Source organism: Nerophis ophidion, linkage group LG04 (genome assembly GCF_033978795.1).
Source record: "Nerophis ophidion isolate RoL-2023_Sa linkage group LG04, RoL_Noph_v1.0, whole genome shotgun sequence".
NCBI classification, from domain to species: domain Eukaryota; kingdom Metazoa; phylum Chordata; class Actinopteri; order Syngnathiformes; family Syngnathidae; genus Nerophis; species Nerophis ophidion.
The window spans coordinates 1131956-1159634 of NC_084614.1; the positions used below are offsets into that span (position 1 = coordinate 1131956).

The 27679-nt window shown below is 41.8% G+C and overlaps 1 protein-coding gene across 2 annotated transcripts; it reads left to right on the forward strand.

The window, feature by feature from the left end:
• The first annotated feature begins 841 nt into the window (after nt 1-841).
• On the forward strand, nt 842-26690 carry LOC133550675 (ribosome biogenesis protein bop1-like). Of its 2 annotated transcripts, XR_009806361.1 has the most exons (17): nt 842-1045; nt 2698-2913; nt 2983-3042; nt 10993-11147; nt 11216-11333; nt 11393-11494; nt 11550-11762; nt 11820-11981; nt 13903-13983; nt 14516-14585; nt 14649-14781; nt 15063-15246; nt 15309-15600; nt 19043-19127; nt 19194-19301; nt 24935-25156; nt 25565-26690. XR_009806361.1 is itself a non-coding variant. In XM_061896629.1 (16 exons), the coding sequence occupies exons 1-16, from the start codon at nt 905-907 to the stop codon at nt 25086-25088; spliced, it is 2274 nt and encodes a 757-aa protein (XP_061752613.1). In that variant the 5' UTR covers nt 842-904; the 3' UTR covers nt 25089-26690. The 2 variants fall into 2 exon arrangements, 1 of the variants encoding a protein (XP_061752613.1); XM_061896629.1 differs by having other exon boundaries at nt 24935-26690.
• Nucleotides 26691-27679: the final 989 nt, after the last annotated feature.

The window sequence follows — 27679 nt, forward strand, 5'->3', positions numbered from 1 at the left end:
ACATTTATTTTTAAAAAAAGTATTGAGTTTACAATACACACTTGATTGATTGATTGATTGATTGATTAATTGATTGATTGATTGATACTTTTATTAGTAGATTGCACAGTACAGTACATATTCCGTACAATTGACCACTAAATGGTGACACCCCAATAAGTTTTTCAACTTGTTTAAGTCGGGGTCCACGTTAATCAATTCATGGTAATAAACATAAATAAAAGCATATATATAAATATATATATATATATATATATATATATATATATATATATATATATATATATATATATATATATATATATATATATTGCATTCTAGTTACTTTGAATTTACAACCCCCTGGCATTGTTTTGTTCTGTTTTTGTTCTGGCTTTAAGTATTATTTCTAAACAGTTTGTAAATGTTGACATTTATAAATAAAGGTTTATAAAAAAAATAAAAAAGTGTTGAGTTTACGACACCCTGGCGCTATTTTGTACTGTTTTTGCGCTTATTTTGATTATCATTATTTATCAATTGTTGCAAATGTTGCAATGTATAAATAAAGGTTTTTAAATAAAACAAATAAAAAAATAAATACATAAAACGACTTGACAAAAGTGACGTAGAGGGCGTCACGCTTCCTACGAGATCCCGTTTTTTCTCGTGTTTTCTTCTCCACTCTTATTTTGTGCTAGTAAAGTAGCTAAATAAAAATAAAACAATAAAAGAAAGTTTCGCAGTCACCTAAATAAACCTTACCGAAGGAGGCATTACAACAACAGCAGGGTTCACATTTATTCGGAGGCACAATTTGGTTGTTTTGCTCAACTCACTCTCCACTCCGGCAGGTGGCGCTGCTGCGTGCAATAGTTGCTGTTTGACTGCAGCCTACGGGGAGAAGAAGAGCTTGGAACGTGGGATGCAGGCCAGCACAAACATCGCTGAGACGGAAAAGAGGCGGAAAAGTAGAAAGATGGAAAAAATTAGCAAAGTGTCGGGAATGTCAGAAGAGAAAGAGAAGAGAATGAAGCGGGGTCTCCAGCAAGAAGAACCAGACCAGGTAAGCGAACACGAGCTGTTAGCTTAGCATCGTTAGCATGACGTCACGCTGTACAAGCGTGGAAAAAAGATCAACAATTTCGGCAAAAGGAGTATTTCTTGTACTTCTGGATCATTTTTATGCCTTAAAACTCAAAACTAATGTTGAAAAATAAATACTTGCTAGTAGGTTGTGTTGGAAAATTGTAGGACATTTTAGACTCAACTTTGTAGAACATGTAGAAGTTAACATCTTTGTAGAACATGTAGAAGTTAACATCTTTGTAGAACATGTAGAAGTTAACATCTTTGTAGAACATGTAGAAGTTAACATCTTTGTAGAACATGTAGAAGTTAACATCTTTGTAGAACATGTAGAAGTTAACATCTTTGTAGAACATGTAGAAGTTAACATCTTTGTAGAACATGTAGAAGTTAACATCTTTGTAGAACATGTAGAAGTTAACATCTTTGTAGAACATGTAGAAGTTAACATCTTTGTAGAACATGTAGAAGTTAACATCTTTGTAGAACATGTAGAAGTTAACATCTTTGTAGAACATGTAGAAGTTAACATCTTTGTAGAACATGTAGAAGTTAACATCTTTGTAGAACATGTAGAAGTTAACATCTTTGTAGAACATGTAGAAGTTAACATCTTTGTAGAACATGTAGAAGTTAACATCTTTGTAGAACATGTAGAAGTTAACATCTTTGTAGAACATGTAGAAGTTAACATCTTTGTAGAACATGTAGAAGTTAACATCTTTGTAGAACATGTAGAAGTTAACATCTTTGTAGAACATGTAGAAGTTAACATCTTTGTAGAACATGTAGAAGTTAACATCTTTGTAGAACATGTGGAAGTTAACAACTTTGTAGAACATGTGGAAGTTAACATCTTTGTAGAACATGTAGAAGTTAACATCTTTGTAGAACATGTAGAAGTTAACATCTTTGTAGAACATGTAGAAGTTAACATCTTTGTAGAACATGTAGAAGTTAACATCTTTGTAGAACATGTAGAAGTTAACATCTTTGTAGAACATGTAGAAGTTAACATCTTTGTAGAACATGTAGAAGTTAACATCTTTGTAGAACATGTAGAAGTTAACATCTTTGTAGAACATGTAGAAGTTAACATCTTTGTAGAACATGTAGAAGTTAACATCTTTGTAGAACATGTAGAAGTTAACATCTTTGTAGAACATGTAGAAGTTAACATCTTTGTAGAACATGTAGAAGTTAACATCTTTGTAGAACATGTAGAAGTTAACATCTTTGTAGAACATGTAGAAGTTAACATCTTTGTAGAACATGTAGAAGTTAACATCTTTGTAGAACATGTAGAAGTTAACATCTTTGTAGAACATGTAGAAGTTAACATCTTTGTAGAACATGTAGAAGTTAACAACTTTGTAGAACATGTGGAAGTTAACATCTTTGTAGAACATGTGGAAGTTAACAACTTTTTAGAACATGTGGAAGTTAACATCTTTGTAGAACATGTGGAAGTTAACATCTTTGTAGAACATGTGGAAGTTAACATCTTTAGACAGAACATATGTCTTAAATGTGTTTATTACGCCTTGTTAAAAGCAAGTTCCATCCAGCTATTCATCTATGCACACAACATACATGTTCTTACTCCCAGATTGTGTTTCCATGTCCTAGATGTTGAGCATCAACAGTGAGCTGTGTGACAAAGAAGTGTCAGAAAGCGAGGAGAGTGTTTACTCAGGACTCGAGGATTCAGGAAGCGATAGTGATGAGGATGATGGAGTAGACAACCATGATGATGAAAATAGTGATGAGGATGATGGAGTAGACAACCATGATGATGAAGCACAACAAGAAGGACTACACAACCATGATGATGAAGCACAACAGGTAGTCATTTTTCTCCTAAAGAACATTTGTCATATGTTCTAAACCATGTGTTGTTGTTCCTACTTGCAGGACAACAACCTGAATGCCGGGAAGAAAGAAGAGTATGAGCATGACTCATCAGACGAAGAAGTGAGACCATTTTTATTCGGACATGGTGTTCTTTATACAGAAATATGGTTGACTGTACACTATGGCAAAGTAATAAGCAGATATACACGCGAATCATCACAAAAGATGATTTGGATCAATTCACAAAATCCTCAAATTTAGATCTATCAGGGTTTTGTGGTCACGGTTTTCAGTTGCTGTGACGTATGTTGTTGTACAAAACATTCTGTCATATACTCCAATGATTCAGTATAACTGTACAACACATTCTGTCATATACTCCAATGATCCAGTATAACTGTACAACACATTCTGTCATATATTCCAATGATCCAGTATAACTGTACAACACATTCTGTCATATATTCCAATGATCCAGTATAACTATACAACACATTCTGTCATATATTCCAATGATCCAGTATAACTGTACAACACATTACATCATATACTCCAATGATCCAGTATAACTGTACAACACATTCTGTCATATATTCCAATGATCCAGTATAACTGTACAACACATTACATCATATACTCCAATGATCCAGTATAACTGTACAACACATTCTGTCATATATTCCAATGATCCAGTATAACTGTACAACACATTACATCATATACTCCAATGATCCAGTATAACTGTACAACACATTCTGTCATATATTCCAATGATCCAGTATAACTGTACAACACATTCTGTCATATATTCCAATGATCCAGTATAACTGTACAACACATTCTGTCATATATTCCAATGATCCAGTATAACTGTACAACACATTACATCATATACTCCAATGATCCAGTATAACTGTACAACACATTCTGTCATATATTCCAATGATCCAGTATAACTGTACAACACATTACATCATATACTCCAATGATCCAGTATAACTGTACAACACATTCTGTCATATATTCCAATGATCCAGTATAACTGTACAACACATTCTGTCATATATTCCAATGATCCAGTATAACTGTACAACACATGACATCATATACTCCAATGATCCAGTATAACTGTACAACACATTACATCATATACTCCAATGATCCAGTATAACTGTACAACACATTACATCATATACTCCAATGATCCAGTATAACTGTACAACACATTACATCATATACTCCAATGATCCAGTATAACTGTACAACACATTACATCATATACTCCAATGATCCAGTATAACTGTACAACACATTCTGTCACATATTCCAATGATCCAGTATAACTGTACAACACATTCTGTCATATATTCCAATGATCCAGTATAACTGTACAACACATTACATCATATATTCCAATGATCCAGTATAACTGTACAACACATTACATCATATACTCCAATGATCCAGTATAACTGTACAACACATTCTGTCATATATTCCAATGATCCAGTATAACTGTACAACACATTCTGTCATATATTCCAATGATCCAGTATAACTGTACAACACATTACATCATATACTCCAATGATCCAGTATAACTGTACAACACATTCTGTCATATATTCCAATGATCCAGTATAACTGTACAACACATTACATCATATACTCCAATGATCCAGTATAACTGTACAACACATTCTGTCATATATTCCAATGATCCAGTATAACTGTACAACACATTCTGTCATATATTCCAATGATCCAGTATAACTGTACAACACATGACATCATATACTCCAATGATCCAGTATAACTGTACAACACATTACATCATATACTCCAATGATCCAGTATAACTGTACAACACATTACATCATATACTCCAATGATCCAGTATAACTGTACAACACATTACATCATATACTCCAATGATCCAGTATAACTGTACAACACATTACATCATATACTCCAATGATCCAGTATAACTGTACAACACATTCTGTCACATATTCCAATGATCCAGTATAACTGTACAACACATTCTGTCATATATTCCAATGATCCAGTATAACTGTACAACACATTACATCATATATTCCAATGATCCAGTATAACTGTACAACACATTACATCATATACTCCAATGATCCAGTATAACTGTACAACACATTACATCATATATTCCAATGATCCAGTATAACTGTACAACACATTCTGTCATATATTCCAATGATCCAGTATAACTGTACAACACATTACATCATATACTCCAATGATCCAGTATAACTGTACAACACATTACATCATATACTCCAATGATCCAGTATAACTGTACAACACATTACATCATATATTCCAATGTTCCAGTATAACTGTACAACACATGACATCATATACTCCAATGATCCAGTATAACTGTACAACACATTACATCATATACTCCAATGATCCAGTATAACTGTACAACACATGACATCATATACTCCAATGATCCAGTATAACTGTACAACACATGACATCATATACTCCAATGATCCAGTATAACTGTACAACACATTACATCATATATTCCAATGATCCAGTATAACTGTACAACACATTACATCATATACTCCAATGATCCAGTATAACTGTACAACACATTACATCATATACTCCAATGATCCAGTATAACTGTACAACACATTACATCATATACTCCAATGATCCAGTATAACTGTACAACACATTCTGTCATATATTCCAATGATCCAGTATAACTGTACAACACATTCTGTCATATATTCCAATGATCCAGTATAACTGTACAACACATTACATCATATATTCCAATGATCCAGTATAACTGTACAACACATTACATCATATACTCCAATGATCCAGTATAACTGTACAACACATTACATCATATACTCCAATGATCCAGTATAACTGTACAACACATGACATCATATACTCCAATGATCCAGTATAACTGTACAACACATTACATCATATACTCCAATGATCCAGTATAACTGTACAACACATTACATCATATACTCCAATGATCCAGTATAACTGTACAACACATTACATCATATATTCCAATGTTCCAGTATAACTGTACAACACATTACATCATATACTCCAATGATCCAGTATAACTGTACAACACATTACATCATATACTCCAATGATCCAGTATAACTGTACAACACATTACATCATATACTCCAATGATCCAGTATAACTGTACAACACATGACATCATATATTCCAATGATCCAGTATAACTGTACAACACATTACATCATATACTCCAATGATCCAGTATAACTGTACAACACATTACATCATATATTCCAATGATCCAGTATAACTGTACAACACATTACATCATATACTCCAATGGTCCAGTATAACTGTACAACACATTACATCATATACTCCAATGGTCCGGTATAACTGTACAACACATGACATCATATACTCCAATGATCCAGTATAACTGTACAACACATGACATCATATACTCCAATGATCCAGTATAACTGTACAACACATGACATCATATACTCCAATGATCCAGTATAACTGTACAACACATTACATCATATATTCCAATGATCCAGTATAACTGTACAACACATTACATCATATACTCCAATGATCCAGTATAACTGTACAACACATTACATCACATATTCCAATGATCCAGTATAACTGTACAACACATTACATCATATACTCCAATGGTCCAGTATAACTGTACAACACATGACATCATATATTCCAATGGTCCAGTATAACTGTACAACACATGACATCATATACTCCAATGATCCAGTATAACTGTACAACACATGACATCATATACTCCAATGATCCAGTATAACTGTACAACACATGACATCATATACTCCAATGATCCAGTATAACTGTACAACACATGACATCATATACTCCAATGGTCCAGTATAACTGTACAACACATTACATCATATATTCCAATGATCCAGTATAACTGTACAACACATGACATCATATATTCCAATGATCCAGTATAACTGTACAACACATTACATCATATACTCCAATGGTCCAGTATAACTGTACAACACATTACATCATATATTCCAATGATCCAGTATAACTGTACAACACATGACATCATATATTCCAATGATCCAGTATAACTGTACAACACATTACATCATATACTCCAATGATCCAGTATAACTGTACAACACATTACATCATATATTCCAATGATCCAGTATAACTGTACAACACATTACATCATATACTCCAATGGTCCAGTATAACTGTACAACACATTACATCATATACTCCAATGGTCCGGTATAACTGTACAACACATGACATCATATACTCCAATGATCCAGTATAACTGTACAACACATGACATCATATACTCCAATGATCCAGTATAACTGTACAACACATGACATCATATACTCCAATGATCCAGTATAACTGTACAACACATTACATCATATATTCCAATGATCCAGTATAACTGTACAACACATTACATCATATACTCCAATGATCCAGTATAACTGTACAACACATTACATCATATATTCCAATGATCCAGTATAACTGTACAACACATTACATCATATACTCCAATGATCCAGTATAACTGTACAACACATGACATCATATATTCCAATGATCCAGTATAACTGTACAACACATGACATCATATACTCCAATGATCCAATAGAACTGAACAGTGCTGATTATTTACATAAAGTGTTTCATTCCTATTCAATCCGCAGGGTCTCAAAAAGTCTCAAATCCTACAATTTGAATATAAGGCCTTAAAATGTCTAAAAAGGTCTTAAAATTCTATTAACGGTAGTTTTTTTTCTTTTTTAATACATACATTTCAGTCTTACTAAATGTTTAGGTTTTTGAAGACGCTGTAACGTAACTACAAAACAAAACCAAGGTAGGCTACCTGTGTAGCCTAGTAAGAATGAATGGTGCACTACCTAGTGGGATGTGCGCGCGCACTACCTTGTGGGCTGTGCACGCGCACTACCTAGTGGGCTGTGCGCGCGCACTACCTTGTAGGCTGTGCGCGCGCACTACCTTGTAGGCTGTGCGCGCGCACTACCTTGTAGGCTGTGCGCGCGCACTACCTAGTGGGCTGTGCGCGCGCACTACCTCGTGGGCTGTGCGCGCGCACTACCTCGTGGGCTGTGCGCGCGCACTACCTAGTGGGCTGTGCGCGCGCACTACCTCGTGGGCTGTGCGCCCGCACTACCTCGTGGGCTGTGCGCGCGCAGTACCTCGTGGGCTGTGCGCGCGCAGTACCTCGTGGGCTGTGCGCGCGCACTACCTCGTGGGCTGTGCGCGCGCACTACCTCGTGGGCTGTGCGCGCGCACTACCTTGTGGGCTGTGCACCCGCAGCCGTGTGTTCCTACAGCTTAGCATGGCAGCAGAGAAAACTCAATGAAAGCTGAATGACTTTAATAAAATGTAAGTGCAGGTTCACCATCTTTTCATCTCTTTACTACAGATACACTAGTACTACTCTGCATGTGTACTACAGATACAGTACTATGCATGTTTACTACAGATACATTATTATTACTCTAAATTTTACTACAGATACAGTACTGTACATGTTTACTACAGATACATTATTATTACTCTAAATTTTACTACAGATACAGTACTGTACATGTTTACTATACAGTAGTAGTTCTGTACATGTTTACTACAGATACAGTACTGTACATGTTTACTACAGATACAGTATTATTACTCTATATGTTTACTACAGATACAGTACTGTACATGTTTACTATACAGTAGTAGTTCTGTACATGTTTACTACAGATACAGTATTATTACTCTATATGTTTACTACAGATACAGTACTGTACATGTTTACTATACAGTAGTAGTTCTGTACATGTTTACTACAGATACAGTACTGTACATGTTTACTACAGATACAGTATTATTACTCTATATGTTTACTACAGATACAGTACTGTACATGTTTACTATACAGTAGTAGTTCTGTACATGTTTACTACAGATACAGTATTATTACTCTATATGTTTACTACAGATACAGTACTGTACATGTTTACTATACAGTAGTAGTTCTGTACATGTTTACTACAGATACAGTATTATTACTCTATATGTTTACTACAGATACAGTACTGTACATGTTTACTACAGATACAGTATTATTACTCTATATGTTTACTACAGATACAGTATTATTACTCTATATGTTTACTACAGATACAGTATTACTCTATATGTTTACTACAGATACAGTACTGTACATGTTTACTATACAGTAGTAGTTCTGTACATGTTTACTACAGATAAAGTATTATTACTCTATATGTTTACTACAGATACAGTATTATTACTCTATATGTTTACTACAGATACAGTATTATTACTCTATATGTTTACTACAGATACAGTACTGTACATGTTTACTACAGATAAAGTAGTAGTAATACTGTACACGTTTGATCAGTTTCCTCCATTTTGACAAAAACACTGCAAAAGTGAAGCATTTAGCTTTAGCAGAGATGCTAAGAGTGCAGACAATAAATAAATGTATTTGTGGTTGTTCCATAAAAGACTGGACATGAAGAAGCACACTGCACCTTTAAAGCACTTCTGTGGCAAATATGACACATTGAATGCAGCTGAAATAGGCTCCAGCGACCCCCGAAAGGGACAAGCGGTAGAAATGGATGGATGGATGATTGATAATATGGGGCAGCACAGTGGACCAGGGGTTAGTACATGTGCCTCACAATAAGAAGGGTCTTTCTGTGTGGAGTTTGCATCTCCTCCCCGTGACTGCGTGAGGGAACTCCGGGCCCCTCCCACCTCCAAAGACATGCACCTGGGGATAGGCCCCTCCCACCTCCAAAGACATGCACCTGAGGATAGGCCCCTCCCACCTCCAAAAACATGCACCTGGGGTTAGGCCCCTCCCACCTCCAAAGACGTGCACCTGGGGACCGCTTGTCCCTAAAACCGATGGATGTTAATTGATATTGTTTTTTTTTATGAGTTGACAATAGAGTCTTCTGGTGTATTAAGTTGGTTCAAGCATTTCATTGTCCAATGTGAAAGAACAGTGAATAGACTTATAATTCATCCTGATCTTCCTTTGTCTCTAGACTTTTTGGTCCATATGGGTGTGAAATTTTGCTCTTAAAAAGTCTTTAAAAAATTAAATATGCTTTTAACATTTGTAGAAGTCTTAAAAACCTTAAGGAGGCCTTAAAACGTCTTTAAAAAGTCTACAAAGTCTTAAAAAAAACCTTGTTTTTATAAAGCGTTAAATATTTTTTTGATGTTTGTAAAAGTCTTAAAAACCCTTTAAAAGTTAGTAAAAGTCTTAAAAACCCTTAAAACCTTAGCCTTAAAAAAGCGTTACATTGTCTTTAAAAGTTTGTAGAAGTGTTAAAAAGCCCTAAATAGTCTTAAAAAGTTTATGTTAGTCTTAAAAAGCCTTAAAAGTCTTAAAATGCCTTTGTAAGTCTTAAAAACGTTAGACTTAATAAGCGTTATATAGTCTTTAAAAGTTTGTAAAAATCTTAAAAACCATTAGGAAGTCTTAAAAAGCCTTAAATAGTCTTAAAAAAAAAGTTTGTATAAGTCTTGAGAAGTCTTAAAAAGCCTTAAAAATTTGAATGAGCCTAAAAAGTCTTGAAAAGTTTTAAAAACCCTTAGGTAGTGTTAAAAAGCTGTGAAAAGTCTTAAGAATTGTTGTTGAAAGCTGCAGAGACCCTGAGTCCAGGACCAAGTGTGTGTCACCAGACCATACTGGATATTGAGCTGACAAACTTTGAGATTATTTGGAAGGTTTCTTCCGTTGAGTTTGTGTCCACGGATGAGAAGAAGACCGAGGGCATGTTGATATCCATGCCAGGTGAAATGGAATGCCAACATGTGGTTTTCAGGTGTGGTCCTGAGCACACTTTGTGTCCAAGTCCATACAGGAGAGCAGGACAGCAACCTGATCCCCAAAGTAGTACCTTGGTCTCACGTGCTTGCAGGACATCAGGAACACGGTGGGGAACATACCGATGGAATGGTACAAGGACTTCCCTCACGTTGGCTACAACCTGGACGGGAAGAAGATCTACAAGCCCATCAGAAACAAGGACGAGCTGGACGAGTTCTTGGAAAAGATGGAGAACCCCGACTACTGGTGAGTGAGCTGGTCACCTTGGACCGGCCTGACGCCGTCCAGCGTGCCGACCTGTGGTTCTTGTGCAGGAGAACGGTGACGGACAAGCAGACGGCCAGTGACATGGTCCTGTCCGACGAGCAGGTGGAGCTGGTGAAGCGCCTGCAGAAAGGACAGTTTGGAGATGTCAACTTCCAGGAGTACCAGGTGAGGCGGGAAGTTCCTGCTCAAAGGTTGAGGCTAAGATGCTAGGGTGTGCTCCTCAGCCTTCGGTGGACTTCTTCAGTGGAGACGTGATGCTGCACCCTGTCACCAACCGACCAGCTGACAAGCGCAGCTTCATCCCGTCCCTCATCGAGAAGGAGAAGGTAATGTCACGCTCTTCCCTGGTCTGCGGGCGCCACTCCATCCGTCTGCTTTCAGGTCTCCAAACTAGTCCACGCCATAAAGATGGGCTGGATCAAGCCTCGCCGAGCGCGGGATGACAGCAAGGGGCGCTACTATGACCTGTGGGGCAGCGAGGACTCCTCTCTCCTGGCCAAGCACAAAATGCACCTGCCTGCTCCTAAGACCCTCCTCCCTGGTCACCAGGAGTCCTACAACCCCCCACCAGAGTACCTCTTCACCCAGGAGGAGGTAAGTCCCCGGAGTCTGGTGGCCAGGTCACATCTTTATTGTTCCTCTTCTCTGCAGCAAGCTCTGTGGGAGCAGCAGGATCCTTCGGACAGGAAGTTGCCCTTTGTCCCCAGGAAGTTCTCCAGCCTGCGGCAGATTCCCGCCTTTCCTCGTTTCATCCATGAGAGATTCGAGCGTTGCCTCGACCTTTACCTGTGCCCTCGCCAGAGAAAGATGAGGGTAAGGCCAGACCCAGACTCAGGGTCACGCTTTAAGGCCAGACTCTGGGGTCACGTTTTAAGAGCGGATGTAGGGTCACACTTTAAGATTTGACTCAGACTCGGGGTCACGCTTTAAGACCAGACTCTGGGGTCACGCTTTAAGACCGGACTCTGGGGTCACTCCTTAAGACCGGATGTGGGGTCACACTTTAAGACTTGACTCAGACTCGGGGTCACTCTTTAAGACCAGACTCTGGGGTCACCCTTTAAGACCGCACTCTGGGGTCACTCCTTAAGACCGGATGTGGGGTCACGCTTTAAGATTTGACTCAGACTCGGGGTCACTTTTTATGACCGGACTCTTGGGTCACGTTTTAAGACCGGACTCTGGGGTCATTCCTTAAGACCGGATGTAGGGTCACACTTTAAGACCAGACTCAGACTCGGGGTCACTCTTTAAGACCAGACTCTGGGGTCACGCTTTAAGACCGGACTCTGGGGTCACTCCTTAAGACCGGATGTGGGGTCACACTTTAAGATTTGACTCAGACTCGGGGTCACTTTTTAAGACCGGACTCTGGGGTTTCTCCTAAAGACCAGATGTGGAGTCACGCTTTAAGACCAGACTCTGGGGTCACGCTTTAAGACCGGACTCTGGGGTCACGCTTTACGACCAAACTCTGGGGTCACTCCTTAAGACCAGACTCGGGGTCACTCTTTAAGACCAGATTCGGAGTCAGTCTTTAAGACCAGACTCGGAGTCAGTCTTTAAGACCAGACTCTGAGTCACTCTTTCAGACCAGACTCGGGGTCACTCTTTAAGACCAGATTCGGAGTCACTCTTTCAGACCAGACTCAGCGTCACTCTTTAAGACCAGACTCGGAGTCACTTTTTAAGACCAGACTCGGAGTCACTTTTTAAGACCAGACTCGGAGTCACTTTTTAAGACCAGACTCGGAGTCACTCTTTCAGACCAGACTCGGGGTCACTCTTTAAGACCAGACTCGGAGTAACTCTTTCAGACCAGACTCGGGGTCACTCTTTAAGACGGGACTCTGGGGTCACTCCTTAAGACCGGATGTAGGGTCACACTTTAAGATTTGACTCAGACTCGGGGTCACTTTTTAAGACCAGACTCTGGGGTCACGTTTTAAGACCGGACTCTGGGGTCACTCCTTAAGACCGGATGTAGGGTCACACTTTAAGATTTGACTCAGACTTGGGGTCACTCTTTAAGACCGGACTCTGGGGTCACTCCTTAAGACCGGATGTAGGGTCACACTTTAAGACCAGACTCAGATTCGGGGTCACTCTTTAAGACCAGACTCTGGGGTCACGCTTTAAGACCGGACTCTGGGGACACTCCTTAAGACCGGATGTGGGGTCACACTTTAAGATTTGACTCAGACTCTGGGGTCACTCTTTAAGACCGGACTCTGGGGTCACTCCTTAAGACCGGATGTGGGGTCACACTTTAAGATTTGACTCAGGGGTCACTTTTTAAGACCAAACTCGGAGTCACTTTTTAAGACCAGACTCGGAGTCACTCCTTCAGACCAGACTCGGGGTCACGCTTTAAGACCAGACTCGGAGTCACTCTTTCAGACCAGACTCGGGGTCAATCTTTAAGACCGGACTCTGGGGTCACGCTTTAAGACCGGACTCTGGGGTCACTCTTTCAGACCAGACTCGGGGTCACGCTTTAAGACCAGACTATGGGTCACGCTTTAAGTCCAGACTCAGACTTGGTGTCACGCTTGATGACCAGACTCGGGGTAACGGTATAAGATCAGACTTAGTGTCACACTTAAAGACCAGGCTCAGACTTTGGGTCACAGTTTAAGACCAGACTCAAGGTCAAGGTTTAAGACCGGACTCAGGGTCTAGTTTTAAGACCATGTATGGGAGCAGGCGCTTGCTAACAGTTGTTGCTCCGCAGGTTAATGTGGATCCTGAAGATCTGATTCCAAAGCTTCCTAAACCTAAAGACCTGCAGCCTTTCCCCACAACACAGTCACTGGTATGCACGCACACACACACACACACACACCTGTCACCTGTATACTTACCTGTGTTCAGGTTTATAAGGGTCACAATCACCTGTATACTTACCTGTGTTCAAGTTTATAATGGTCACAATCACCTGTATACTTACCTGTGTTCAAGTTTATAAGGGTCACAATCACCTGTATACTTACCTGTGTTCAAGTTTATAAGGGTCACAATCACCTGTATACTTACCTGTGTTCAAGTTTATAAGGGTCACAATCACCTGTATACTTACCTGTGTTCAAGTTTATAAGGGTCACAATCACCTGTATACTTACCTGTGTTCAAGTTTATAAGGGTCACAATCACCTGTATACTTACCTGTGTTCAAGTTTATAAGGGTTACACTCACCTGTATAGTTACCTGTGTTCAGGTTTATAAGGGTCACACTCACCTGTATACTTACCTGTGTTCAGGTTTATAAAGGTCACAATCACCTGTATACTTACCTGTATTCAGGTTTATAAAGGTCACACTCACCTGTATACTTACCTGTGTTCAGGTTTATAAGGGTCACAGCAGTTTGGTGCGGTCCATCAGTGTTTCTCTTACAGGACAGTGGCTTGCTTCAGGTAACTGTGTGGGCGTGGCTTAATGTGTGGTAGGTGTGGCCTAAAGCCAAGTGAATTTTTTAGGAAGTGACGACTGCTGCGTCAGGCTGTGGGAGGTGTGTTCCTCTCGCTGTGTCAAGGTGGTCCAGGTGGGCGGAGCCGTGAAGAGCGTGTGCTGGAATCCCAACCCCTCCGTCTGTCTCCTCGCCGTGGCCCTGTAAGTACTCGCTATCTTGTCACTGACCGCCTGGCCACACCTTGTACTCGCCATCTTGTCACTGACCGCCTGGCCACACCTTGTAGTCGCCATCTTGTCACTGACCGCCTGGCCACACCTTGTACTCGCCATCTTGTCACTGACCGCCTGGCCACACCTTGTACTCGCCATCTTGTCACTGACCGCCTGGCCACACCTTGTAGTCGCCATCTTGTCACTGACCGCCTGGCCACACCTTGTAGTCGCCATCTTGTCACTGACCGCCTGTCTGCCACCTGCAGGGAGTCGCTGGTGTTGATCCTGTCGCCCTCCTTGGCGGACAGAGAGGTGGCCTTGAGCTCAGAACGCCTCCTCGCTGCTCCGCAGGAGGCGGAGCCTGCAGAGGCGGTGGGGCCGCTGACCTGGGTGGAATGTGAGCGTGAGGAGCAGAAGCAAAGCATCCGGCTGAAGATCCAACATCCCAAAGTGTGAAGCCTGAGCGTAAGTAAGTGGTCAGGCAGCCATACTCACCTGTGCCTGCTTGTCAGCCCGTGCGACAGGTGGTGTGGCACGCCAAGGGAGACTACCTGGCCTCGCTGATGCCCGACCACTCCAGCCATCAGCAGGTCTTCATCCACCAGCTGAGCAGGAGGCGGAGCCAGAACCCTTTCAGGCGCAACAAGGGTCTGGTTCAGAGCGTGTGTTTCCACCCCATCCGGCCTTACTTCTTTGTGGCCACCCAGCGCTCCATCAGGATCTACAACCTGGTCAAGCAGGAGATGACCAAGAAACTGCAGGCCAACTCCAAGTGGATCTCCAGCATGGCTGTCCACCCTGGAGGTCAGTCATGGTCCTGCAAGCATCTTGAATGTCTTGCATGATATCATCAACAACTGCTGATCCAGGATGTCCATCCATCCATCCATTTTCTACCGCTTATTCCCTTTTGGGGTCGCGGGGGGCGCTGGCGCCTATCTCAGCTACAATCGGGCGGAAGGCGGGGTACACCCTGGACAAGTCGCCAGCTCATCGCAGGGCCAACACAGATAGACAGACAACATTCACACTCACATTCAAACACTAGGGCCAATTTAGTGTTGCCAATCAACCTATCCCCAGGTGCATGTCTTTGGAAGTGGGAGGAAGCCGGAGTACCCGGAGGGAACCCACGCATTCACGGGGAGAACATGCAAACTCCACACAGGAAGATCCCGAGCCTGGATTTGAACCCAGGACTGCAGGAACTTCGTATTGTGAGGCAGACGCACTAACCCCTCTGCCACCGTGATCCAGGATGTGTTGCATGATATCATCAACAACTGCTGATCCAGGATGTGTTGCATGATATCATCAACAACTGCTGATCCAGGAAGTGTTGCATGATATCATCAACAACTGCTGATCCAGGATGTGTTGCATGATATCATCAACAACTGCTGATCCAGGATGTGTTGCATGATATCATCAACAACTGCTGATCCAGGATGTGTTGCATGATATCATCAACAACTGCTGATCCAGGATGTGTTGGATGATATCATGAACAACCGCTGATCCGTAATGTGTTGGATGATATCATGAACAACTGCTGATCCAGGATCTGTTGCATGATATCTTCAACAACTGCTGATCCAGGATGTGTTGCATGATATGAACAACCGCTGATCCATAATGTGTTGCATAATATCATGAACAACTGCTGATCCAGGATCTGTTGCATGATATCTTCAACATCTGCTGATCCAGGATGTGTTGCATGATATCTTCAACAACTGCTGATCCATAATGGGTTGCATAATATCATGAACAACCGCTGATCCGTAATCTGTTGGATGATATCATGAACAACTGCTGATCCAGGATCTGTTGCATGATATCTTCAACAACTGCTGATCCAGGATGTGTTGCATGATATGAACAACCGCTGATCCATAATGTGTTGCATAATATCATGAACAACTGCTGATCCAGGATCTGTTGCATGATATCTTCAACATCTGCTGATCCAGGATGTGTTGCATGATATCATCAACAACTGCTGATCCATAAGGGGTTGCATAATATCATGAACAACCGCTGATCCGTAATCTGTTGGATGATATCTTCAACAACTGCTGATCCAGGATGTGTTGCATGATATGAACAACCGCTGATCCATAATGTGTTGCATAATATCATGAACAACTGCTGATCCAGGATCTGTTGCACGATATCTTCAACATCTGCTGATCCAGGATCTGTTGCATGATATCTTCAACAACTGCTGATCCAGGATGTGTTGCATGATATGAACAACCGCTGATCCATAATGTGTTGCATAATATCATGAACAACTGCTGATCCAGGATCTGTTGCATGATATCTTCAACAACTGCTGATCCAGGATGTGTTGCATGATATGAACAACCGCTGATCCATAATGTGTTGCATAATATCATGAACAACTGCTGATCCAGGATCTGTTGCATGATATCTTCAACATCTGCTGATCCAGGATGTGTTGCATGATATCTTCAACAACTGCTGATCCATAAGGGGTTGCATAATATCATGAACAACCGCTGATCCGTAATCTGTTGGATGATATCTTCAACAACTGCTGATCCAGGATGTGTTGCATGATATGAACAACCGCTGATCCATAATGTGTTGCATAATATCATGAACAACTGCTGATCCAGGATCTGTTGCACGATATCTTCAACATCTGCTGATCCAGGATGTGTTGCATGATATCTTCAACAACTGCTGATCCATAATGGGCTGCATAATATCATGAACAACCGCTGATCCGTAATGTGTTGGATGATATCATGAAAAACTGCTGATCCATAATGTGTTGGATGATATCATGAACAACTGCTGATCCATAATGTGTTGCATGATATCATGAACAACTGCTGATCCATAATGTGTTGCATGATATCATGAACAACTGCTGATCCATAATGTGTTGCATGATATCATGAACAACTGCTGATCCATAATGTGTTGCATGATATCATGAACAACTGCTGATCCGTAATGTGTTGCATGATATCATGAACAACTGCTGATCCATAATGTGTTGCATGATATCATGAACAACTGCTGATCCGTAATGTGTTGCATGATATCATCAACAATTGCTGATCTGTAATGTGTTGGATGATATCATGAACAAATGCTGATCCCTAATGTGTTGCATGATATCATCAACAACTGCTGATCCATAATGTGTTGGATGATATCATGAACAACTGCTGATCCATAATGTGTTGCATGATATGAACAACTGCAGATCCATAATGTGCTGCATAATATCATGAACAACTGCTGATCCATAATGTGTTGCATGATATGAACAACTGCAGATCCATAATGTGCTGCATAATATCATGAACAACTGCTGATCCATAATGTGCTGCATAATATCATGAACAACTGCTGATCCATAATGTGTTGGATGATATGGTGAATGATCCATAATGTGTTGGATGATATGGTGAATAATCCACAATGTGTTGGATGATATGGTGAATGATCCATAATGTGTTGGATGATATGGTGAATAATCCAAAGTGTTGGATGATATGGTGAATGACCCACAATGTGTTGGATGACATGGTGAATGATCCACAATGTCTGGATGATATGGTGAATGATCCACAATGTGTTGGATGATATGGTGAATGATCCACAATGTGTTGGATGACATGGTGAATGATAGTGATGATGTGTTGGATGATATGGTGAATGATCCATAATGTGTTGGATGATATGGTGAATGATCCATAATGTGTTGAATGACATGGTGAATGATAGTGATGATGTGTTGGATGATATGGTGAATGATAGTGCTGATGTGTTGGATGACATGGTGAATGATAGTGATGATGTGTTGGATGACATGGTGAATGATAGTGATGATGTGTTGGATGACATGGTGAATGATAGTGATGAGGTGTTGGATGACATGGTGAATGATAGTGATGATGTGTTGGATGACATGGTGAATGATAGTGATGATGTGTTGGATGACATGGTGAATGATAGTGATGATGTGTTGGATGACATGGTGAATGATAGTGATGATGTGTTGGATGACATGGTGAATGATAGTGATGATGTGTTGGATGACATGGTGAATGATAGTGATGATGTGTTGGATGACATGGTGAATGATAGTGATGATGTGTTGGATGACATGGTGAATGATAGTGATGATGTGTTGGATGACATGGTGAATGATAGTGATGATGTGTTGGATGACATGGTGAATGATAGTGCTGATGTGTTGCAGGTGATCATGTGATCAGTGGAAGCTATGACTGCCGACTCAGCTGGTTTGACCTTGACCTCTCAACCAAACCATACAAGATGTTAAGGTAGGTCCTCTGGCAGCCAGCATGCTCTCTACACGTCCTGTTGATGACATCACTTCCTGTCTGCAGACACCATAAGAAGGCAGTGAGGGGCGTGGCCTATCACAGACTTTACCCGCTGTTTGCTTCAGCGTCTGATGATGGCTCAGTCATAGTCTGCCATAGCACCGTATACAAGTAGGTACACACACACACACACACATGATGGCTCAGTCATAGTCTGCCATAGCACCGTATACAAGTAGGTACACACACACACACACATGATGGCTCAGTCATAGTCTGTCATAGCACCGTATACAAGTAGGTACACACACACACACACATGATGGCTCAGTCATAGTCTGTCATAGCACCGTATACAAGTAGGTACACACACACACACACATGATGGCTCAGTCATATTCTGCCATAGCACCGTATACAAGTAGGTACACACACACACACACATGATGGCTCAGTCATAGTCTGTCATAGCACCGTATACAAGTAGGTACACACACACACACACATGATGGCTCAGTCATAGTCTGCCATAGCACCGTATACAAGTAGGTACACACACACACACACATGATGGCTCAGTCATAGTCTGTCATAGCACCGTATACAAGTAGGTACACACACACACACACATGATGGCTCAGTCATAGTCTGTCATAGCACCGTATACAAGTAGGTACACACACACACACACATGATGGCTCAGTCATATTCTGCCATAGCACCGTATACAAGTAGGTACACACACACACACACATGATGGCTCAGTCATAGTCTGTCATAGCACCGTATACAAGTAGGTACACACACACACACACATGATGGCTCAGTCATAGTCTGCCATAGCACCGTATACAAGTAGGTACACACACACACACACATGATGGCTCAGTCATAGTCTGTCATAGCACCGTATACAAGTAGGTACACACACACACACACATGATGGCTCAGTCATAGTCTGCCATAGCACCGTATACAAGTAGGTACACACACACACACACATGATGGCTCAGTCATAGTCTGCCATAGCACCGTATACAAGTAGGTACACACACACACACACATGATGGCTCAGTCATAGTCTGTCATAGCACCGTATACAAGTAGGCACACACACACACATGATGGCTCAGTCATAGTCTGCCATAGCACCGTATACAAGTAGGTACACACACACACACACACACATGATGGCTCAGTCATAGTCTGCCATAGCACCGTATACAAGTAGGTACACACACACACACACACATGATGGCTCAGTCATAGTCTGCCATAGCACCGTATACAAGTAGGTACACACACACACACACATGATGGCTCAGTCATAGTCTGTCATAGCACCGTATACAAGTAGGTACACACACACACACATGATGGCTCAGTCATAGTCTGTCATAGCACCGTATACAAGTAGGTACACACACACACACACATGATGGCTCAGTCATATTCTGTCATAGCACCGTATACAAGTAGGTACACACACACACACACATGATGGCTCAGTCATAGTCTGTCATAGCACCGTATACAAGTAGGTACACACACACACACACATGATGGCTCAGTCATATTCTGTCATAGCACCGTATACAAGTAGGTACACACACACACATGATGGCTCAGTCATAGTCTGCCATAGCACCGTATACAAGTAGGTACACACACACATGATGGCTCAGTCATAGTCTGCCATAGCACCGTATACAAGTAGGTACACACACACACACACATGATGGCTCAGTCATAGTCTGCCATAGCACCGTATACAAGTAGGTACACACACACACACACATGATGGCTCAGTCATAGTCTGTCATAGCACCGTATACAAGTAGGTACACACACACACACACATGATGGCTCAGTCATAGTCTGCCATAGCACCGTATACAAGTAGGTACACACACACACATGATGGCTCAGTCATAGTCTGTCATAGCACCGTATACAAGTAGGTACACACACACACACACATGATGGCTCAGTCATAGTCTGTCATAGCACCGTATACAAGTAGGTACACACACACACACACATGATGGCTCAGTCATAGTCTGTCATAGCACCGTATACAAGTAGGTACACACACACACACACATGATGGCTCAGTCATAGTCTGTCATAGCACCGTATACAAGTAGGTACACACACACACACACACATGATGTCTCAGTCATAGTCTGTCATAGCACCGTATACAAGTAGGTACACACACACACACACACACACACATGATGTCTCAGTCATAGTCTGTCATAGCACCGTATACAAGTAGGTACACACACACACACACACACATGATGGCTCAGTCATAGTCTGCCATAGCACCGTATACAAGTAGGTACACACACACACACACACATGATGGCTCAGTCATAGTCTGCCATAGCACCGTATACAAGTAGGTACACACACACACACACACACACATGATGGCTCAGTCATAGTCTGCCATAGCACCGTATACAAGTAGGTACACACACACACACACATGATGGCTCAGTCATAGTCTGTCATAGCACCGTATACAAGTAGGTACACACACACACACACATGATGGCTCAGTCATAGTCTGCCATAGCACCGTATACAAGTAGGTACACACACACACATGATGGCTCAGTCATAGTCTGTCATAGCACCGTATACAAGTAGGTACACACACACACACACACATGATGGCTCAGTCATAGTCTGTCATAGCACCGTATACAAGTAGGTACACACACACATGATGGCTCAGTCATAGTCTGTCATAGCACCGTATACAAGTAGGTACACACACACACACACATGATGGCTCAGTCATAGTCTGTCATAGCACCGTATACAAGTAGGTACACACACACACACACACACATGATGTCTCAGTCATAGTCTGTCATAGCACCGTATACAAGTAGGTACACACACACACACACACACATGATGGCTGAGTCATAGTCTGCCATAGCACCGTATACAAGTAGGTACACACACACACACACATGATGGCTCAGTCATAGTCTGTCATAGCACCGTATACAAGTAGGTACACACACACACACACATGATGGCTCAGTCATAGTCTGTCATAGCACCGTATACAAGTAGGTACACACACACACACACATGATGGCTCAGTCATAGTCTGCCATAGCACCGTATACAAGTAGGTACACACACACACACACATGATGGCTCAGTCATAGTCTGTCATAGCACCGTATACAAGTAGGTACACACACACACACACACACATGATGGCTCAGTCATAGTCTGCCATAGCACCGTATACAAGTAGGTACACACACACACATGATGGCTCAGTCATAGTCTGCCATAGCACCGTATACAAGTAGGTACACACACACACACACACATGATGGCTCAGTCATAGTCTGCCATAGCACCGTATACAAGTAGGTACACACACACACACACATGATGGCTCAGTCATAGTCTGTCATAGCACCGTATACAAGTAGGTACACACACACACACACATGATGGCTCAGTCATAGTCTGTCATAGCACCGTATACAAGTAGGTACACACACACACACACATGATGGCTCAGTCATAGTCTGCCATAGCACCGTATACAAGTAGGTACACACACACACATGATGGCTCAGTCATAGTCTGTCATAGCACCGTATACAAGTAGGTACACACACACACACACATGATGGCTCAGTCATAGTCTGTCATAGCACCGTATACAAGTAGGTACACACACACATGATGGCTCAGTCATAGTCTGTCATAGCACCGTATACAAGTAGGTACACACACACACACATGATGGCTCAGTCATAGTTTGTCATAGCACCGTATACAAGTAGGTACACACACACACACACATGATGGCTCAGTCATAGTCTGCCATAGCACCGTATACAAGTAGGTACACACACACACACACATGATGGCTCAGTCATAGTCTGTCATAGCACCGTATACAAGTAGGTACACACACACACACACACATGATGTCTCAGTCATAGTCTGTCATAGCACCGTATACAAGTAGGTACACACACACACACACACACATGATGGCTCAGTCATAGTCTGCCATAGCACCGTATACAAGTAGGTACACACACACACACACATGATGGCTCAGTCATAGTCTGTCATAGCACCGTATACAAGTAGGTACACACACACACACACATGATTGCTCAGTCATAGTCTGCCATAGCACCGTATACAAGTAGGTACACACACACACATGATGGCTCAGTCATAGTCTGTCATAGCACCGTATACAAGTAGGTACACACACACACATGATGGCTCAGTCATAGTCTGCCATAGCACCGTATACAAGTAGGTACACACACACACACACATGATGGCTCAGTCATAGTCTGTCATAGCACCGTATACAAGTAGGTACACACACACACACACATGATGGCTCAGTCATAGTCTGTCATAGCACCGTATACAAGTAGGTACACACACACACACACATGATGGCTCAGTCATAGTCTGCCATAGCACCGTATACAAGTAGGTACACACACACACATGATGGCTCAGTCATAGTCTGTCATAGCACCGTATACAAGTAGGTACACACACACACACACATGATGGCTCAGTCATAGTCTGTCATAGCACCGTATACAAGTAGGTACACACACATGATGGCTCAGTCATAGTCTGCCATAGCACCGTATACAAGTAGGTACACACACACACACACACATGATGGCTCAGTCATAGTCTGTCATAGCACCGTATACAAGTAGGTACACACACACACACACACTTGATGTCTCAGTCATAGTCTGTCATAGCACCGTATACAAGTAGGTACACACACACACACACACACATGATGGCTCAGTCATAGTCTGCCATAGCACCGTATACAAGTAGGTACACACACACACACACACATGATGGCTCAGTCATAGTCTGCCATAGCACCGTATACAAGTAGGTACACACACACACATGATGGCTCAGTCATAGTCTGTCATAGCACCGTAAACAAGTAGGTACACACACACACACACATGATGGCTCAGTCATATTCTGCCATAGCACCGTATACAAGTAGGTACACACACACACACACATGATGGCTCAGTCATAGTCTGTCATAGCACCGTATACAAGTAGGTACACACACACACACACATGATGGCTCAGTCATAGTCTGTCATAGCACCGTATACAAGTAGGTACACACACACACATGATGGCTCAGTCATAGTCTGTCATAGCACCGTAAACAAGTAGGTACACACACACACACACATGATGGCTCAGTCATAGTCTGCCATAGCACCGTATACAAGTAGGTACACACACACACATGATGGCTCAGTCATAGTCTGTCATAGCACCGTAAACAAGTAGGTACACACACACACACACATGATGGCTCAGTCATATTCTGCCATAGCACCGTATACAAGTAGGTACACACACACACACACATGATGGCTCAGTCATAGTCTGTCATAGCACCGTATACAAGTAGGTACACACACACACACACATGATGGCTCAGTCATAGTCTGTCATAGCACCGTATACAAGTAGGTACACACACACACATGATGGCTCAGTCATAGTCTGTCATAGCACCGTAAACAAGTAGGTACACACACACCCAGTAAATGATGATGTCACACCCAGTAAATGATGATGTCACACCCAGTAAATGATGATGTCACACCCAGTAAATGATGATGTCACACCCTTTAAATGATGATGTCACACCCAGTAAATGATGATGTCACACCCTTTAAATGATGATGTCACACCCAGTAAATGATGATGTCATCTTCCAGTGACCTGCTGCAGAATCCACTCATTGTTCCAGTGAAGGTGCTCAGAGGTCATGTGACCACTCATGACCTCGGTGTCCTGGATGTGACTTTTCACCCCACACAGCCTTGGGTCTTCTCATCTGGTGCTGACTCTACCATCAGACTTTTTACCTAGACTACCATCAGACTTGTCACCTAGACTACCATCAGACTTGTCACCTAGACTACCATCAGACTTGTCACCTAGACTACCATCAGACTTTTTACCTAGACTACCATCAGACTTGTCAACTAGACTACCATCAGACTTGTCACCTAGACTACCAACAGACTTGTCACCTAGACTACCATCAGACTTGTCACCTAGACTACCAACAGACTTGTCACCTAGACTACCATCAGATTTGTCACCTAGACTACCAACAGACTTTTTACCTAGACTACCATCAGACTTGTCAACTAGACTACCATCAGACTTGTCACCTAGACTACCATCAGACTTTTTACCTAGACTACCATCAGACTTGTCAACTAGACTACCATCAGACTTGTCACCTAGACTACCAACAGACTTGTCACCTAGACTACCATCAGACTTGTCACCTAGACTACCAACAGACTTGTCACCTAGACTGCCATCAGACTTGTCACCTAGACTACCATCAGACTTGTCACCTAGACTACCAACAGACTTGTCACCTAGACTACCATCAGACTTGTCACCTAGACTACCATCAGACTTGTCACCTAGACTACCAACAGACTTGTCACCTAGACTACCAACAGACTTGTCACCTAGACTACCATCAGACTTGTCACCTAGACTACCACCAGACTTGTCACCTAGACTACCATCAGACTTGTCACCTAGACTACCAACAGACTTGTCACCTAGACTACCATCAGACTTGTCACCTAGACTACCATCAGACTTGTCACCTAGACTACCAACAGACTTGTCACCTAGACTACCAACAGACTTGTCACCTAGACTACCATCAGACTTGTCACCTAGACTACCATCAGACTTGTCACCTAGACTACCATCAGACTTGTCACCTAGACTACCATCAGACTTGTCACCTAGACTACCATCAGACTTGTCACCTAGACTACCATCAGACTTGTCACCTAGACTACCAACAGACTTGTCACCTAGACTACCATCAGACTTGTCACCTAGACTACCATCAGACTTGTCACCTAGACTACCATCAGACTTGTCACCTAGACTACCAACAGACTTGTCACCTAGACTACCATCAGACTTGTCACCTAGACTACCAACAGACTTGTCACCTAGACTACCAACAGACTTGTCACCTAGACTACCATCAGACTTGTCACCTAGACTACCTTCAGACTTTTTACCTAGACTACCATCAGACTTGTCAACTAGACTACCATCAGACTTGTCACCTAGACTACCATCAGACTTGTCACCTAGACTACCAACAGACTTGTCACCTAGACTACCATCAGACTTGTCACCTAGACTACCATCAGACTTTTTACCTAGACTACCATCAGACTTGTCAACTAGACTACCATCAGACTTGTCACCTAGACTACCATCAGACTTGTCACCTAGACTACCAACAGACTTGTCACCTAGACTACCATCAGACTTGTCACCTAGACTACCATCAGACTTGTCACCTAGACTACCAACAGACTTGTCACCTAGACTACCATCAGACTTGTCACCTAGACTACCATCAGACTTTTTACTTAGCAGGATTCTTCTAATAAATGTTTTTTTCTTTTTAAATGAAAACCTGCAGGAGTTTTTTATTTCTATACATCTACTTTTATTACACACACAGGATAGGATACTAGGCAGAGTGATACAGGATAGGATACTAGGCAGAGTGATACAGGATAGGATACTAGGCAGAGTGATACAGGATAGGATACTAGGCAGAGTGATACAGGATAGGATACTAGGCAGAGTGATACAGGATAGGATACTAGGCAGAGTGATACAGGATAGGATACTAGGCAGAGTGATACAGGATAGGATATTAGGCAGAGTGATACAGGATAGGATATTAAGCAGAGTGATACAGGATAGGATATTAGGCACAGTGATACAGGATAGGATACTAGGCAGAGTGATACAGGATAGGATACTAGGCAGAGTGATACAGGATAGGATATTAGGCAGAGTGATACAGGATAGGATATTAAGCAGAGTGATACAGGATAGGATACTAGGCAGAGTGATACATGATAGGATACTAGGCACAGTGATACAGGATAGGATACTAGGCAGAGTGATACAGGATAGGATACTAGGCAGAGTGATACAGGATAGGATACTAGGCAGAGTGATACAGGATAGGATATTAGGCACAGTGATACAGGATAGGATACTAGGCAGAGTGATACAGGATAGGATACTAGGCAGAGTGATACAGGATAGGATATTAGGCACAGTGATACAGGATAGGATATTAAGCAGAGTGATACAGGATAGGATACTAGGCAGAGTGATACATGATAGGATACTAGGCACAGTGATACAGGATAGGATACTAGGCAGAGTGATACAGGATAGGATACTAGGCAGAGTGATACAGGATAGGATACTAGGCAGAGTGATACAGGATAGGATACTAGGCAGAGTGATACAGGATAGGATATCAGGCAGAGTGATACAGGATCAGATATTAGGCAGAGTGATACAGGATATGATATTGCAGCTCAGTGAGGACAGTCCTACAACCAACTCTCGGCCAGTGTCCAGTCTGCATGGATGAGCGA